At 41.3% G+C, this 18552-nt stretch overlaps 1 protein-coding gene across 5 annotated transcripts in view; it reads right to left on the reverse strand.

Moving 5' to 3' along the window:
• The window catches only part of ZNF536 (zinc finger protein 536), a 353074-nt gene that overhangs the window by 111272 nt on the left and 223250 nt on the right, over window positions 1-18552 (reverse strand). For 4 of the 5 annotated variants that reach the window (XM_037409390.1, XM_037409389.1, XM_037409387.1 and 1 more), the window contains one exon: window positions 13139-14719. In XM_037409390.1, coding sequence (XP_037265287.1) covers window positions 13139-14719 — 1581 coding nt within the window. Of the gene's footprint in view, window positions 1-6470; window positions 8628-13138; window positions 14720-18552 lie in introns of those variants that run through there. The other variant, XM_037409392.1, reaches the window with a different exon arrangement.

The raw sequence follows: 18552 nt of genomic DNA on the forward strand, positions 1-18552 counted from the left end.
CTCAGAGCTGCCTGTACAGATCCCACTGGAGACTTAGGAAAAATGAAATCACTCGGGAACAGCAATCTCCCCTGCCAATCTAACCCTTCGAGGGTATTCCTGGAAACCTCCATTTCACAAAAGCCGGAGGAGATCCCACTTGTTGGGCAAAGTGGTTTCCCTTCATGATATAATGCTATTGGTTCCATCCCTGACAGCATACTGAGCCCTGAGGGAAGGGAGGACTCAGAAGGTGCCTCTTCCCACCACCCGTTTAGGGCAGGGACCCCAGGCTGGGGAGCCCACCCAGAGGAGGATGTGCTGATCTCTGAAATCCATTTCCAGCAGCACAGACCCCAAAAGCTGTGCATCAGCCATTCCTTGCCCTTCCCTGTCTCGCTCCCCATCCCCAGGCCCTCTGCTTTCTCCGGGGAAACTCAGGTATTTTGCAGTGATGGAAAAACAGCTTAATTATCTTGCATACAAAAAAGACAGTCATTGTTTTCTGTTTTACCTGAAAGCTAATGGATCTTGGGATACCAGACGTGGATGCTCAAAATTCCCTCTGGAGCCTTTCTGGTGATTTGTCGTCTCCTGGTTGCCTTTGGTGCACACCGGTCTCTGCTGAGGTAATATGTGAGCTATTGCACACTAAAAGCAGATTTTTGAGAGAGGAAGTGCGTGCACACACACATACACCCAACGCCCACCCACCCAGGCACCCTCCACCCCCTCGTCCTGCACCTTGCTTGCAGGTCCTGCTCCAAAGCACAGTGACCTGAGGAGGAACTTCCCATCTCAGAGGCTTCAGTGATTTGGGTGGAAAAGACAAGGCAGGACTTGCTCCTGAGAGAGGCACAGCACTGCCGAGCTCTGCATGGTGCAGTCCCTGTCCTCTTAACGCCAGGGTCATGGGAAAGAGCTGTGGGTGCTGCTGGCCTCTGCACCTTGCCGAGACAGACCCAGGCAGCTGGCGAGACAGATGTGCCGACAGAGGCAGCCATCTCCACTGGCCTCACCAGAGCTCCCTGTTCCTCCCGGCGGCAGTGACTCTCGTGTGGCACAGGCTCACCCCCCTGCATGCCATGGCCTTGTCCCCTTTGCCAGGCTCTAGGCCTCTGCATCAGACTTTCTGCTGGGGCCAGGAAGGGATGCTTATGGAAACAGAGCTTCTGCTGGGATTAGAGAAATTAAAAAAAAAAAAAAATTCTTGTATTTGATCTTCTAAATAAATACATATTTTTCTTTTTTTTTGGTGTTTGGTTGGTTGATCTTTTTTTCCAGTATGAATCCAGTGAAAATCTAGATTTTCTTTCCCACAGCTTCACCTACGACATCATTAGGATGAAGTTTTCTGGTGAAATAGAAGTGCTCAGTATTTAACTTGCAGCACGGGGAGGAAGGCAGGGAATACCACGCGTTGCAATTGTGCAGCCAGAGGATGGTCACTCAGCAGGCAAGCCCTGCTCTTGCACAGACAGGTTTGTGTAACTCTCACACCAGCTTCTAAGCAACTGACTCTGCCAGCCACCAGCAAAGGAGGGAGCACCAATGTACCCCACCAGAACGTATCTCCTCGCCTTTGGAAAGACACACAGGATCCGTCATCCATCCATCTGTTGAACTCACGTCCACCACCACCAAGTCAAGTCAGCCTAGGAACCCTCAACAAAGTGCTTCCATCTTGTCCCCTTCTCCCATACATATACGAACACAATTCTACCTTAAGAGAAATCCCAGTTCTGGGCCTGAGAAAACTCTTTTCTTTTTCTATTTAAGGATCTTCCTTTCACGGTAAGGATCCTCCAAATTTCCAAAAAGTGGATAACAACAATACCACTGTGATCCCATCTGTACACAGCAATGGCACTGTAATGCATAGAGCATAAAACACCAAATTCCCACAGACAGCATCTGTCTTACTACAAACAATGGACCATTATCTTGTAAATAATTCTGATTAAGCTGCAGCATTTTCCCCAAACAAACAGTAGGGGAGCAGAGGGTGAGGATTTTTCTAGTGGGAGTGCCAGTTTTCTCCCTCCCCAGCACTGACACTCAGTTTTTTATTCAACTGATTGGCCCCCTCCCCTCCTTGCACTGTCTCCCATGGCTTGGTTTTCATCTTCTGACCTTATCCAGCTGTCAATCATTTTGGCAACTAAAGAGGGAGCCGTCATGTTAATGGGATTCCCACCTCTACCCTTTGGGAAAGCTTTTCTGGTTTGTTTTTCTTTCTTTTTCACCCTTTTTCTTTTTCACACCTTTTCCAGTTATATAATGATTAGCAAATACACCCATCAACCCCCCTGTTGTTAGACAGTTCTTGTGTTAGAGGATGGAAAAATCAGCTGCACCACTCGGTGCATGTCGGTGCTAGTCAGTTTGGGGATGTCTGTTGTGCCGGTGATGCGCCTTCGTGTGTTTGGCATCTGGGTGAATGTGGCATGGAGCAGACTTCGCTGAGCAAAAGCTGGTGCCCTCCTCAGACTCAGCTGGGAGAGCAAAGCCCTCAGCTGCTCGTGGCGGGGAGAGGGCTGGGGGCTGGCCGGTCCGTGCTGGTGGGCTACCTGCCCACGCAGGACCAGCACGCTGTGCTCCTCCATGCTCCAACTGGCAGGATAAACCAGCAACAGGTTTACCAGGAAAATTTGAAAGGATTTGAAAGAAAACCAAGTGCACAGACCAGAAGAGGGTTAGCTGTGCAAAGAGAGAAGTGAAACATGACATAATTAGGGCTAATGTGGCGGTCCTTTCTCTGAAGGTCCACAAACTGACCTATGGGGCAGCTGTGAACTGACAAGAGCCATCCAGAAATCCTGCATTTTGTCTTTCTCCTGTTCATTTCAATGTACAAACCTTTTCTTATATGTCTCTTTTGATAAATGTCACATCTCTATATGGCTGAAGTGTTGGTTTTCCTTCCCTGCATCCTCTTAACTTGCCTTGTTATTCATGTGAGCTGTTCATGATCAAACATACTTCCTGGCTTGAATAAAACAAAAAAAAAATAATATAAAGTAAAGCAGCAAGGACTAATCTAGGTTGGTAACATTGAAAAGCAGGCAATAAAAAATTTAACTTACAAGTAGCAAATTGAAGTCACTGCCATTCAATTAAAACCCACACAACAGCCAGTTCAGCCACCAGACCAGCGAGCGTGAGCAGGAACGCCAGGACCTTCTGAGCACTGTGGGGACCGAACACTGAGCATCACCCTGACACTGAAAAGGAGGGGACAAAGCGTGGCAGACAGCATGGCAGGTCCTCAGTCCTGACAAGGGCCTGCTCACGCAGGCACAGGACAGGAGGACCCACAGGCTGGCAGCGGGCTTAGGGCAGACAACGCACCAGACATGTTGCTGCGCCATCACCTGCCTCGGGCACCGGTGCTGCACGGCTCCACAAGGCGGCTGGGGCTGGCGTGCTGCAGCGGTGGGTCAAAACCCAGCGGCTCAATGCAGCTGGCACTCCGAAGAGCCCTGAGGTCAAAATTCATGGATTTGGTGGAAAGATACTGTGGCCAAAATATGGCAAATCTCCGGCAGGTGCAGAGAGCCCCCGAGCGCCGGCTGCGTGTGGCAGGTGGGGGCTGAGGCTGACAGTGGGTCCCAGCACAGGGCTCGCCACACCGTGCCACTCGGGAAGTCGGGCTCACCAACACTGCTGGGATATCGAAGGGATACATACACCCAACATATATTTTCAATGTGTGTTTATTTTCATCCATAAATTTTTATAGCTTACTGTAGTTATATCAGAGAAGGAAGCATTTATACACTGAGGACTTATATAATGTTCTTCCTCTTCAAAGGGCTTTACAAACATTAATTAATTCATTTATCCTCACAGCACTCCTACCAGGGAGATAAGTATTATTATTTTCCATTTCACAATGGAAAATCCAAAGCGGAAAACTTATGTTTTTTTCCATGGTCAGCGAGTGAATCACAGGCGAACCTGCAGGAGGAGCCAGGGCTGCCAGCTTCTGAACGTGAGCCCCCCTCCCCAAATCTTATTTGCAAGACTCGCGTTCTGCCAGAATCATGGCACATATCGGGATATGCCTTGGGTTTTTCCTTCAGTAAGAGATAATTAAGGAACAATTCCCTCTCTGATCCCCAGCATGGCATGCTATTTTCTACCCCACTGTTGCTCTGCGAGCTGAACAATGGCTGTTCTATGCAGGGGACGGCGCTACAGACGCCCCGGATCAGAGGAGATCGGCTTAAAGAAACTTGCTGGCCTGTGTCTCCCTCCACGGACAATGGGGCAGGCGAGGCGGCTTGGGTGCAAACGCCTGACACGGGGGCGGCTTCAGGAACACCTGTTTGTAAATGACAGTGCTCCGGGCAGGGGCATCTGCTAGCTGAAGTCACTCGCATCCCGTGTACCTATCTAGAAATACCATGCACCAGGAAAATTCTTGTGGTTTCTGGTGTTTGGTCTCAGTCCTAAGTGCATTCCTTTTACATTCGTGCGGGAGGGATGCACAGTGCTCCTGCTTCACCTCTGTGGTGCTGCTGTAAAAAAGGTGTAAAAAAAGGTGTTCCTGTCTGCTCCTTGCCAGCAAATGTGTGGCTGCTTCAAATGGCAATAACAGTTAGCGTGAGCTTGAAAGGCTCAGTTCCAAGGCATCTCAAAAAATAAAATTGTGACCAGGTCTTCTAAGTGTTTAGATCAGAGAACTTAAATCAACATGAGGGATGAGAAATTGGGGAAAAAAATCCTGATTTTATAATTTCTGAGAAAGACGTGTTTCACCTGCTACAACCCTTGTTAGTGAAGGCCTTACCCACCCTGGTTTTTTCCCCACTAGTTTATGTTTTGACAATAATAAAAATGCACAAACCCCCAAGACCTTCTAGGTAATTTCCTAGCTCAGAAAAGATGAATCATCAGCAAAATAAATGGCCACGTTAAGACAGCATATTGCAGAAGACATGTCCATGTCCTACTGGGGAAAGGCCCATACCTAGACATTGCTTCAGAACAACCAGAACAATTGTTTAGTGATAAATGTTTTTCGCATATGACTCATCAACCCTTGAAAACAGGATTTCTTATATAATACAAGTGCTGACACAGCCTTCACTTGAGTGGTGTGACTGCAGCTGTATAATTACAACTTTAGATGTGATGTTATGGACCTTAAGTTACGCCGTTCAGACAAATGCTCCATTGTATTACAGAGATATTTTTTCCTTAGTCATAGTGCCCACAGGACAGTAAGGACTATATTCACAGCTCACTGCATAGAAGTTTAGGCATGTAACAGCCAGCGGTATTACACAAGATGAGATTATACCCTATGGGGGTTAAATGGATTCATAATTGCCACTTTTTCTTGTCTTTTTTTTCCTTTGCTTCTAGTTGATACTTTTTTGGAAGTGCTCTCCAAATGAAAGGAAGAACAATATCACACTGAGTCTGGATAAATGTTACAGTTGTCTCACAAATGCTGTATTATTTCTAGCCCTTCCAAAATAATATAATTGTCCTACTGCTGAACTACAGATTTTTCTCAGTATGACACAGAACACTAAAATGTCAGGTCCTGACTCATGGTGTTTTGGTGGAATAAATAAAAAGTATCAATATGCTATTCAAAACTGACAGCATTAACGAAGGTGTGACACTGGGAGCCCTAGTCATGGTTTAGCTTCCATGGCGTACTCGGCGGTGCACCAAACAACAGGCCACCTGTTATGGGACCCATCCTGAAACACTTACCATAGACCTGAGTGATACTACTGGGACCGATGCGACTGGATGCTTGTTATCCTATGCTTGCTTTATCTTGGGTAAATTGTATGTGGGTCTGAGGAGGAAGGCTAGTCTCAGGATGCTTATCGCACATTCTTTCCATGGGGGAAAAAACCCGAGAGTTCAGTGCTATCTGCAGTATTGAAGACTGTGACTTAATGTAAGGCTAGGCAAGATTAACCAAGAAAGATCACTCACGGGTTGTATGCTCCCGGTATTTCTCCACTGTGATAGATGTATACCCATTACTCACTAATGCTCTATTTCCAGCTGCAGGTCTGGACCCAGATATGTAGGTCACCCTGGCCAAGCACCCAGGCACTAATACTCGCACCTTTAATCCATCCCACATTACTCGTTTTTAACCCAGTGGCCTCCACAAAAATTTCTGCTGGATTTTAATACTGACAGAGGAGAAACAGGTCCCACATTCCCAAGATACTTTCTGTGACAGAGGAAACAAGTCTAATACCCTCCTTTATATACCTGCCTAACCACACACGGCATCATTCTAACAACAAACTGCTTCCTTAGAAGACTGCATTTTTAATAAATACCCTTTACAAGGCCAACAAGGAGCTTTGCAGAGTTTGCCTCTCAAAGCATCAAAGAACTGTGGATTGCATGAGTGGTCTTTGGTCTACCAAAAGGTACAACAGTTTCTCAGAGGTTTGTTTTTGGTTTTTTTTTTTTTAATGAATTAACAAAATGACTCAAAACTGCACTAATGGTTAACAGCTTTTTTTTATTAGCAACACTGAGATAAGTTATTGAAGCATTTTAGTATTGTTTTACATTCCATTCAGAAGTGACCTAACTTGTAACTCCATATACATTTAAAGATATAGTTTGACACTTATTCAGAAAGCAACAATTATTAAAACTTACATACCTTCATTACCAGGAAACCTTAATATATTTTCTAATTACTTCCAACAATACTCTATTCCAAAGCACATGATAACCCACTAGAAGTTTACACATTTCACTTCAATCACAGGTTTTAAATTGTGGATGTCAGAGTGCTGTTCATTGAATTTTACTGTCTTTCTTGGTTAATATTGGAAAACCTGGCACAATATATTAAGCTAGAAATATTGCTTAAAGAATATGAAAAAAGATAACTACAGTATTTTTTCCTGCTAAAGCATTACAAAATACAGGACCATTAAAAACTCAAATAGAAATGACAATAAATAACCTTAAAAATGTTAAGAGAATTTTCACTCATACTAAAGTCCATTGCCAACGCTTGCCAAACACATAAATAACAGAACATATTCAGGACCTCTATTTTTGTACCATTATGATGGTTTGTTATATATTGTGGATGTATTGTGTATACATATATTAATGCTTACACTTAAGGTATATATCTTTTTCTTTGCTGAAACAATTAATAAGCCTCAGGTAATTATTTAACCCTGGTACTACAGGTAGCTAGATAGGTGGGAGTAAACCTCAGAAATTCCAGATATGCAGTACTGTGCCTAGCAAGATCATCTCCACATAAAGATAGCCTAAGTTCCTTAGATTACAAAGATGGATTTGGTTATTTATTTCTGAAGGCCTGTAACATAAAATTATAATTGCTGTCAAATTAATTGTTTAAAATTGGCCTCATAATAGGTATTAATCGTACACTTAGTTTTGACTTACAAGAATGTCTAAATTGTTCATGTTTATGAGCAGTTATAGGAAATACTACACCTCAGACACAAGGAGATATATTCCTGAACCAAAACACAAACCAGAGCATTGTCTCACTTTGGAAAGACCTGGAAATATCTCTATGCCTCCGCCTAATCCTAAATTATAATTTAAATTTGACCTGGATATGACAAAAGCAATAAGAATATATTGTTTGGGAGATTAAACTTAGGGTAAAATCATACAGCTCTAAGCTTACATCATTATTTTGTCTCTGCAAAGAAAAGAAAAGCCTTTCTGTGCTAGGGATTTGCCTTGGTGCGGCTGGCCACTGATGTCTGAAATCAAGGCACATACCAAGGCCTCCTTTTGCAAACACAATCCCCCTTTCAGATCTGGTGCTAGGAGGGACTGAATGCCTCCAGTTTCACTGGGAATAGAAGGTACTCAGCACTTACTTGTATCAGATATTTGAGGGGTTAATTTCCAGGAACGTAAATGGAATGGGAATGTTACACCACAATATGAAAAATGGTAAGAAATAAAAGTTTTCAAGAGTAAACAAAACGGTGGTACTGAACTTATCATCTGACCGATTTCTGATACAACAAAATACAATCAAATCAAATTACAGGAATAGAGCAATGAAATTGAAAGTCAAACAAACATAGGACCTGATTCTGCAATCCTTAGTCATGTAAGTAGTCCCACTCATCGAGAATGAGGGATGCAAGACTGGGTCCTTAGCTTCTGCTTAGGAAGTCAATGTTGATTCAGACAGTATCTTTTCTAGCCAAAAATATGCAGCAAAAGGAAAGTAACATAAACAAGGCTAAATGTCAACAGTGTTTGCAGACTTACAGACACCATCCATTTGTTTGTACTGAAATGACTAGCGAACCATTTGGCAAATACAATGCTATTCACAGACCGGCCCTTTTATCCAGCAACACAAACTTCACTGGATCACTGGCATTCCCAGTTAATTAAAAAAAGGAAGCAAGCCATATGAGTTTGGTTTGATATTGCCATGTAAATGGCACTGCGACATCCAGAAGTGTGGCTGAAACCCAGGCATGGGGCCGAGGCGCTTATTTCCCATTCAGCAGTACAGTTCGTACAGCAAAAGCAGGCCTTGACCCTCCTAACTGAAACTAAAGGAACCTCTTCAAAATCACCATCGTGGGGTAAAGAAAATTCTGCAGTGAAACTTCTGTATCATTTCATTCTGCCTTGAAGGAAAAGAACATTCTGGTTACTCCTTCAACTGCAGATCAGGACAAACTGTTGGGTTCCTTAAGTGCCTTACAAGATACTTTAAAGGGGCAGGAGTACTACAGTTTCTGCAGCAGAACCTTCCATTGCCTTGTAGCTGTCCTTTTGCTTCTGTTTAATACGGATTGTATAATTTAAGAGAGTTACAATAAGGATTCAAGTGAAGCCACTATAAACAATTAAAAATCTTTTTCTGTATTTTATATGTTGGTGGTAGTTCTGAAGGGGTTAGCATTATAATCTTTTTGGTTTTGACACCTGTGGCAATAAGCGATTTACAACAACTAAATTCACTATTTAAACACTGGGGTAGAGCACTATAATTATGTGACAATAAAGCTGTAATAATCTGCCACAATTGATCTTCCCATTTGCCCAGCCCTCTTGTCTGTGCCGCAGTTCCACATTTGGAAGGTATTTCAGAAAGTTACAATGCTGAACATTTTAATAATTCTGTTCAATGTTGAATGCTTTCTGCTCCAAAGGAAACCAAACGTGCTCAGCCCTTTGCAGGATCACTCCAAAGCTGCTACCGTACATCAGAAGGACCCTGCTCTGTTTTCATACAGTGAAAGAAGTGATAATGGGGTGGAGCCTATGCCGGAGAAAACAGCACTAATTTGAGAGGAAAGCAAGCATGAATGGAAGCAAATTAGATTTATAGGGACAACATGGAACTAATACTTTTGGACATCATTAAGTGTGAGTTCAATAGCACTAAATGGTTAAGCAACCAGCTAATGCTCAGGACTATCTCTGGCCAATAGATCTGTAGCCCATCGGCTCTTCTTTGAAAGCCTAAGTATTCCCCAGCAGAAAATGCAAGTGGGGAAATTTTACCATCCTAGACACAAGGCAGAAAAATTCAAAGGGGAGAAGAGAGAGAAAGGAAAGGGTCTGGTCATAAATAGATGCTCTGCAAATCACATGTAAATTAATGACTTGGAACTGGAGGCAGAACATTGTTGCAATACAACTACATGTATATGGGAAGAAAGCAGAGAAAGAGAAAAGCATAAATGGAAAGGAAAACAGATTGTCCAAAACTTAAATACGAAGTAGGTCTAGAACCTTCAACCATAACTTCTCAAAGAGCAAGGTCTGTGAAAGCAAGTACACGGATGCTCAAGACAGCTACCAAGCCATGGAGCCATCATCTGGGGCTTCCCCTCCACACTGGACTACTGGCTGCCAAGCAGAAAGGAAAGGCACGTCTTCTTCTTAGAAACTGTGTGGTAGCAAAGATTAACAAGACTGGCTCCTACGTATAGTCACTTGAGACTCCAAAACCAAGTACAGGTCAGGAGTAACTCTAAATTCATCAATGGTTTTTTGTTTTGGTTTGTTTGTTTTTTTTTTTTTTCTTTCTTTCTCTTCTTTTCTATTCTGCTAGATATATAAAGGAGAAATATTACAAAAAAATGTGATTTTTCTCAGCAGCATTTTGACATGGAAATTTCTGTATCATGCAGTAATTACAGTTCTTTCCTAATTGTGTCTTTCATCCCTACAGCCTGAAGCACGACAGGAGCATAAATGAATCATGTCTCTTTCTACATACATCAGTCTCATTCTACATATAGGGAAATTGAGGACTGCTTCCCCCATGTGTAGTGATTTTCCAAAACAACAATGGGAGTTGGTGGCATTCTCCTCTAGAAATTAAACCCTTTTTGTGCCAAGATTTGTGCTTAAAAACTGACCCATTATCTTATGGTAAAATCTGACAACTAAAAATGATCCACATGGATCACTGAAAATCCCAGCTTGTTCTCACGCAGCCAGAAATTTAACTCGATTAGTGTGGCCAATCAAAGATGCAATCTCAACTATCTGAGGCTGAGATACTTTATTTCAGTCTATTTTCACTGGATTCTGACTGCGGAAAGAGCACCACACCTTGCTGCCTTGATCGTGCAAGGACTGTGTCAAGTCTATCAGTGTCCTCTCTTGGGATGTCAACAACCCACACATCAATGGCTGCAAAAAGAAAGGCAAATGCATAGTGTCTCCCAAAATACAAAGGAACACAAGGATCATGCCCTGGAATCAGGTGCTGGAGGTGGGTCTCAAGTTTGATGTCTCAGGCAGTGGGAGAGACAAAGGGAACCACAACTGAGGTCATGGGCTTTGTGCAAGAGGGAAAGAAGGCTAATAAATGACAGGGTGTTCCTGACAGCGAATCTGCAAGTGCAGAAACATCAGGTGAGATTCCCCACACTAGCATGCACAGATGGAGTGTGATTTCACAGTATAAAATGTCACTGAGAAAATGAAAACTTCCAAAAACCACTACTTTCAAGTGGGTGGTGTCCAAGCCAACCAAATAAAAAAACTACTGACAAGGGGCTTGCTCATACTCATCCACCTTTGCTGTAAGATATTGAGAAAAATGAAATAAGATATTTAAATATTCAACCTTAACACGTATATTCTGCAAACACTCAATAGAATGTCAGTAAAGAATTTTAAAAAGCTGTTTTTGGAGGGGGGAGAAAGGAGGACTCGCACTGCATTTTCCGTTTAAAAATGGCTTAAAAAGTAGAACAGACAAGCTTCTGTTGGTTGCTTTTTTCCTTCATACTTCAAGTCAAATCCATTATCACTGGGCAGAGCTTGTGAAAGGGATATGGTTTTTAAAATCATATAAACTCAAACCATCATAAAACGTCTGTTGAATTGATTGGAAGATGAAACAAAAAACTAATGGAAGTAAGATGACCTCATTTCAACAGTAATATTAGAGGGTGGGTTTTTTTGTCATTTTAAAAATCTTATGACAGGGAAGGAGTATAAAGATATTTTGCACAAAGCAACTAATCTTAGTTTTCCAATTTTTTTACTTGTTTGTTTAGAGAGTCATTTCTCTGCTGCTTGTTTGGGTTGGTTGGTTTTTTTGTAACTGACTGTACTCCACAAATAGAGAGGGAAAAAAATCCAAGCAGGATTTTACCAGCTGCAAATTAAACCAGCTATCAACTATTTTCAAAATATCAGTAATGTAACTGCTGATTTTGTAGAATCTGAAATATTTCCAAGTATCTGAATACTTGGGCTCATGATTCAGTTTAAGTAATGACAATATTGTGAAGCCAAAATGCTCTGAAGAATACAAGTGAGATAAACTTTGTGAGGAAAAATCAGACTTTTTACCAGACCAACCAATACACTTGGTAAGTACATTATCAGGCAGAGAGGGGCCTGAAGAAGGGGCTATGGCTTTAAGCATATACACTATCCTAGTAAAGTCAAACAAAGCTCCCACTAACCTTAAGTTAACCAGGGTAACCACTCTTAAGTGCAGATTTAGGGTTTCATTTGAAATTGTCAGGCTTTAAAACTGTTGGATCACATTTTCTTTTCTTTTTTTAACTCGAATACGTTTTATTATGCATGTTCAGCTCTGACAATGAGTTTTCTGATTAGTCTGAAGGTTAAGCGAAACAAGCATTACTGAAGTTTTTGTGTCCTTTGCTGACTCCGCTTTTTAAAGTGATACTGTTTTTGAAAGGATTTACACTCTAAAATCTCTTTCAAAGAAGAACTATGCTGACAAAATAGGAGATAAATTGAAAAAAAATCCTCATTCTCATTCGTTCCATGTAGACTTAATTTTCAGTTTTGTCAAATATGGTGTGTGTGATATAAGGAAGTAAAACTGCAGGTTTGTAAATCAGTAAAATTACCTAATAAGGGTAAAAGGTGGTTTTGTTTGGTGTGTTGCTTTTTTAATTACCTGGAGGCATATTCTTAATTAGGCAAATCACAATTTGTACAACCACTAGTTAGAATAGGGAAAATGGTCTAGGGCAACTATTGCATGGGTGCCATTGAAACAAACCAGAAAAATAAAATTAAAAAAAAATATGGGAGGGAAAGAAAAGAGAGGAAAAAAAACCCAAAAAAAGGCTCTTCACCACAGGTAGACACATTCCATGCACCTGGCCTTTGATTTCATTAATATTGTGGTAATTGAACACACCCCAATTCAAAGAAGGGGGAAGGGAGGGGGGGGAAGGGAGGGGGGGGAAGGGGGGGGCAGGGAGAAAAAAAAAAAAAAAAAGAGAGAAAGCAAAGTTTGCTTGGCAAAGCATCCAGTGTTTTTCTTGGGTTCTTATATCAAAATACTGAAAAGTTTGCAAGTTACCATGTAAATTTTTTAAAACTTTTTCCTCCTTTGAGTATGCTAAAGCAGTAAGTATCCCCCTCAGATGCCACTAGCACAGATAGTCTATATTGCTGCTACTCTAGTTTAAAAAGCAAGTTCTTTCTAAAATCCTGTATAAGTATATGCATGCAGCACTGCTGATTTCGATGGAGTAGACCACATGTAAGACTAGAATTTGGCCCACAGGGTTTAACATTTAAAAAAATGTATTACTAACAAACATGACTATATTTAAAGAGCAGCTTCATGATTCTGCACAAGTGTTTTCTGAAATGGTCTAAAAGAAGGTCTAAAACTTACCACACAAGTCAGGTCTCTTGATACATCCACTAGTTGCTGTGCTACTTGCAAGTCCATTAAAGGCTGCTAAGCCATCAGAGCTGTAAGCTCTTAGGACTGACAACATGTTCATCTGCTTCTCCAGGACCTGTGGACCCTGAACTTGTTCGGGTTTCATCACTCCTTGTGCAGTTTCATGGGAGGATAGAAGATTCTGACTGTGCCACTGCTTTTCTGATGCTTGTGGCAGTGGTGATACGAGCCCTTGTGCTGGTTGTGAGGTGACTGTACTTTGTATATTGTCGCCTCCTTCACTGCTTTCTTTATTTAGGGCAGACAACTGCTTATTCATAATATCTGGTTCTGTGTCAATGTCCTCATCTTCAATGTTTTCTTCCTTGGAAGATTCCATATCCTCAGATGAAGCTATGTCAGAAAGGTCATCAGTAGCACTTTTATTTACAGAGTCAGAGAGCAGAATATTTGGGTCATCTTCAGATTGTGTTTTTATTTCAGATTCATTACCGGTGCAAGAATTTTGCGTTCCTGTGCCAATAACACCAGGATAAACACCAAACTGCTTATAGAAGTCTGTTGTAAAATTACAAAAAGTGGATTCCATGTGGCTGGGCCAGGCAGCGCTCTTTTGCTCTCCCAGGGTCTCTTTATTTTGTCCTTGGGTCATTTTCTCAGAAGCTGAGTCCAGCTGGCTCAGCATGTTTGAAACTACCGCCTCCTTGCTGGACTGCACCGAAGAAGGGAGCAAGCTCACTTTATTAACTGAGGCTGAAGCTTCTCTAGATTGGTCTTTGTTGTTCCCTATGATGTTGTCTTTACGTTTAGCCTTGCCCAGGTGATTGGCCTGGAGGTGCAGTGCCATTAGTTCCATAGATGAAGTTGTAAAGGAACAAAATAAGCAGCCATGCCAAGCAATATTGTCTTGCACAGTAACGGATGAACCTGGGAGGGAGGCTGCATCTGGCCTTACGGACAGGTCAAGAGGTTCGTATTGTGACTTTTCTGTTTTTCGCTGTGAGGACTTGCTAGTTATCTTTTCTTCACCGCCATCTGAGCCCAGAGCTTTTGCTGAAAGTGGATCTGAGAGAGCTTTATCCTTCATTTCTTTTTCTTTCTTCAAAGAACTTAGGACAAAGCTGTCCATGAAAGCTTGCAAAGACCCTTGAAAGTTCACACCATTCCCAACCATGTTCTGGTAAGTACGGCCAAGTTCAGAGAAGTGTGTTCCTTTGGAAGATATGTCTGAACCCTTCATATTTTCTGAAGATACTTCAGATGACATGCCAGCTGCTTGTCCTTGCTGATCTCCAGAAGACAGCATTCCTGACGTCCACTGTTGCGAGACCATGCCACTTCGGAAATCGATGCCAGGAAGCCCCTTGAAGGCTCCTCTCAATATATCTGGTCTAATAAACACAGAACTTTTATTTGGTGTCTCATCTTTGTGTTCTTGACTTGCAGTCTGCCCAGACAGTGGTCCTGCTCCATTCTGTCGCTCCCGGTGGTGCCGTTCCAAGTGGTATTTGAGGGATGCAGACTGAGTACCAGCATAATCACAATGCGGACACTTGTAAGGCTTTTCACCTATAGGTATGGATAAAGAGAAAAATATAAAGAAAGAGAGTTAATAGTACTTTGGTGTACACATGAGTGAATTAAAAAAAAAAATCAACATTAGATGCTTGAAAACAAGAAAATCTTAGAGTTAATAATTCATAAAAAAAAAATAAAAGAATTTCCTTTAATTGAAGACTAATTCATAAACTGAATATCTCTAAAATGGGTTTCCAGAATGTGGGGCCATTCAGGAATGACATGGTATCTACACACAATTAGCCATCTTTTTCTTAATCTAACATGTAGAAAACTGTTGTAGAATTAAAAGCTATGATTATGAAAATGAAGCATAACAATTTCAACCACAGTAATCATTAAAAGTACAAGTTTAAAAAAAAGGAGAGACAAAGAATGTAACAAATGGATGGTTGCAATATTTTGTGTATACAATTGCTCTAAAATTTGTTTAAACTATACACATGGAAACCATTTTTAAACCTAAAAATTTTATGGCACTGTTACGCAAGACTGAAATGAATGATTTAAGTCTTGCTCTGCAGTAAATCATGGATATAATTAGCAAATGGCATACTGCACAAGTAATTTATCATTATTTGGAGGGCACCATTCCAGAAGGATTCAAAGATCTGCAGACCTACTGCATTGTTTCTAAATAAAGAACTATAAATACAGATTCTATGAAATATTAATATCATTACACTACATTATGATTGCAGCATGTAAGAACATATAGTTAAAATAAAAAGTAGTCAATAACATAAAAAAGAAATCCAGTAATAAAAATACAAAATATATTTAGTTTCTGTATTTGAAATTAGCATTATCTACTGGTTTTTGCAGTCCTTTAAATTTGTACTAATGGTATTTCTAATGCTCAGGTAGTAATACGTGTAATTTACCTACCATAAGCAATTTTCTAGGATTAGCTTTAGTAGAGTTTTAAAACATATAAGATGATTTTCAGGAATTAAATATACATATGAATCCCATACTAAACTTTTACTTTTCTTCCTATACTTTAAGAAAGGTAGAAGATCTTACGATTGTATGTGAATATCTATTATACGTATAATGACATACCCCAAAAGAATGTACCTCTAAGCAAACTACATCTAAAATTTTGCAGAGCACTTGTTAGCAATGCAGTTTCCTTTAAAGGAAGAAGTACGGAAATCCTCGCTAAAAGTGAGAGGAATCCAAGAGACCTGCGAGCTGTCAATATTGGCAATTATTTCTATGAGGGAGCCCAACAAGAAGCAGAAACTGCTTACTCTACATAGGTTTTTTTCCTAAGTGACCAGAAAGACAAAGGCAAGCCTTCTCCAAACTGTATAATGGAAATACTTGTTTTGAAAACTTCCTCCACGGGGAAAAATGCTATGTAATATTATGTAGTTTACCAAACCAGCTGGAAAGTTATCCATTTACAAATAACCTCGAAATCTGCTTAAAACAAAATTGAAAAGCTTTCAAACTTTTGTTATTTAAGCTACAGGCTCAGTTGAAAGGCTGGTAAATACTTGGGAAGCTGCTACTCTTACTGATGGCAGGAATTTACTAATGAGATGCAACACCAGAGCACTCAAATGCCCACACAGCACTGCACGAGCTGGCTTACTGACCATGCACACGAGCTGGATACGTGCTGCAATTCAGATGGGGCTGAAGGAAATTGCAAGCAGTGGAAATTCTAAATCCATAATGTAATCCTAAAGCTAAACGGTGAGACACGAGAGCTTTACATCAACCACATTAATCGACCTTTTTAGAGGAGAAAAGTGCAGCACCTCAAACCAGAGGTGTTCAGCAGAGGAAGAGGTAGTAATTGGCAGGGTTCATGCATTAGGCCTGGGTCCACACAGCTTAACAGGAGAAATAAGATTTAAACATTTCAGTGTGACTTCTGAGTCTTTCACAATTGCCTAATTAAGTTCCGGCGCTCCACCGATGAGAAGTAGGGGCTGCGTTTCAGTGGAAGTTGTGCAAAAGCAAACTGTTCCTACTGACGTGCACAAACCACTAAACTGAGATGGATCGTGCCTGTCTGGGCTTCCCGGGCCCCAGGTGGGAGCCTGGACATGCACCCCCCCCCCATCGCAAGTGTGTCAGGGTAGGGACGAGGGGACAGGAGACGCTGGCTGTCTATTTGTTTGCAGTTGTGCAGGGCTGTTTGGGAGTGCACGAACTCCAACAGCTGTGCTGCCAGTCAGAATGTGTACAAATATTAATGCTGTTTGTACAGCACAGACATACTTCAATATTTTTGAGCCGTTTTCTGTTATTCTGTTGTTTCTCCCACAGCTACTGTCAACAGTCACTAGTGACCTCTAATAAAACTTAGATATTTCAAGCGTTGCCTAAAAAGTAATCAGACTGGTGAACAACAAGTGCCAGGCTTTATAAGGTTAAATGCTCTCACTTTTGAGTTTTCACTCTTCTTAATTGAAACACTCTTCCTCAGCATCCCCTATGCCTTTACGGAAATCTTTAACACAATTATATTGAGCACTTCCTTTTATTCTAATGATAGTTCAGTGTGTTTTTGCATTGCACATAAAGTGACACCATTAAGAAGTGTGCCCCAGCATCACAGGCGCTCTGTCAGCCACTGGATCACTACCTCTGCAGAAGAAGTTTGCAATATAGGCTGCACTGATGTTGCTACAAGCGCACAGGAGCTGTTCAAATCAGTAAGTACATGTAGAAATGGATATAAGTAAGTTTAAATATGCTAACTAGTGGAAATACTACTAATATTTTGTTCTTCTAAAGTACCTTCAGTCTAAAGCACTGGGCACAACAACATACCCTTATTCTGAATTGCTAAGCCTTGAAGTCATTACATTTTCCGCTTGAAGGCCTCTCCACTGAGCGAGCTTCCTTTCAGCAGAGGAGATCTGGACACAGCTCACCATCAACGCCATAAGCATTGGACTGAAAGAAGACACTGACTGAGACAGTGTGATAAAAAGTTCAAATCTCTCCTAGCCTTGGTACGCTGCCTCTGTGGTGCTCCCACCTCTTGCATGGCTAGAAATGAGATCTAAAGCTGAGGGTCTGAAATTGGACTCAACATGTAGCAACACACTGTGCCACCTATCCAGCACAGGTCTGGCCAAATAACATTGTTCAAAGGGAACTATTCCAAACCTCTCTCTTCTCTTTTAGATCCAAATATTGGCAGTGATTAGTTTACTTCAAAGCAACCTTAACTGCTGCTATTTCAAGGGCAGGCGCTGGGAGAAGGGAGCAGGATGGAGTAAATAATCTTTGAATCTTTTAAATTTAGTATGTCGGTGTTTCCTAAATCCAGTAATTATGCAGCAGATATTTAGATGCTATTTCATCCATTCAAATTAACAACCAGCTACTCCCTGTGTAAGTCCCTGTACAAATGAAAAAACAGTTATAAGCCACTGTGGGAAAAAGCCCAAACTAACCAAAACCCAAGCCAGTTTCAATGGAAAACCCAAAGGATCCCTAATTTCCAGGACTCTACCAGCAACTGCAATAGTATATGTCCAAAGAATACTACAGGGGACAAGAGAAGCAGGCTATGATTCTTGTTAGAAGACAACCTGTTTGTATCTCATACTTTGAGGAAAGGTTTCAGAGAATTCATCCTAGTGTAATGACTACCCTGATAACATTGCCAAAAGCAGTGTCTGGATGAGTTATTTAACACTTAATATCAGTTCACATAAATTAACGTTGCCATGTAGGAGTGAGGAAACATGACTTTTTCAAAATAATTTTCTGCATTTCATACCCAAGAGTCATTTTTCATTGTTCGCAAAGGCAATGACCATCCTGATCTTGCTGATTCTCTGGTCCTGTTT

Source organism: Falco rusticolus, chromosome 15, assembly GCF_015220075.1.
Source record: "Falco rusticolus isolate bFalRus1 chromosome 15, bFalRus1.pri, whole genome shotgun sequence".
In the NCBI taxonomy this organism is placed as follows: Eukaryota; Metazoa; Chordata; class Aves; order Falconiformes; family Falconidae; genus Falco; species Falco rusticolus.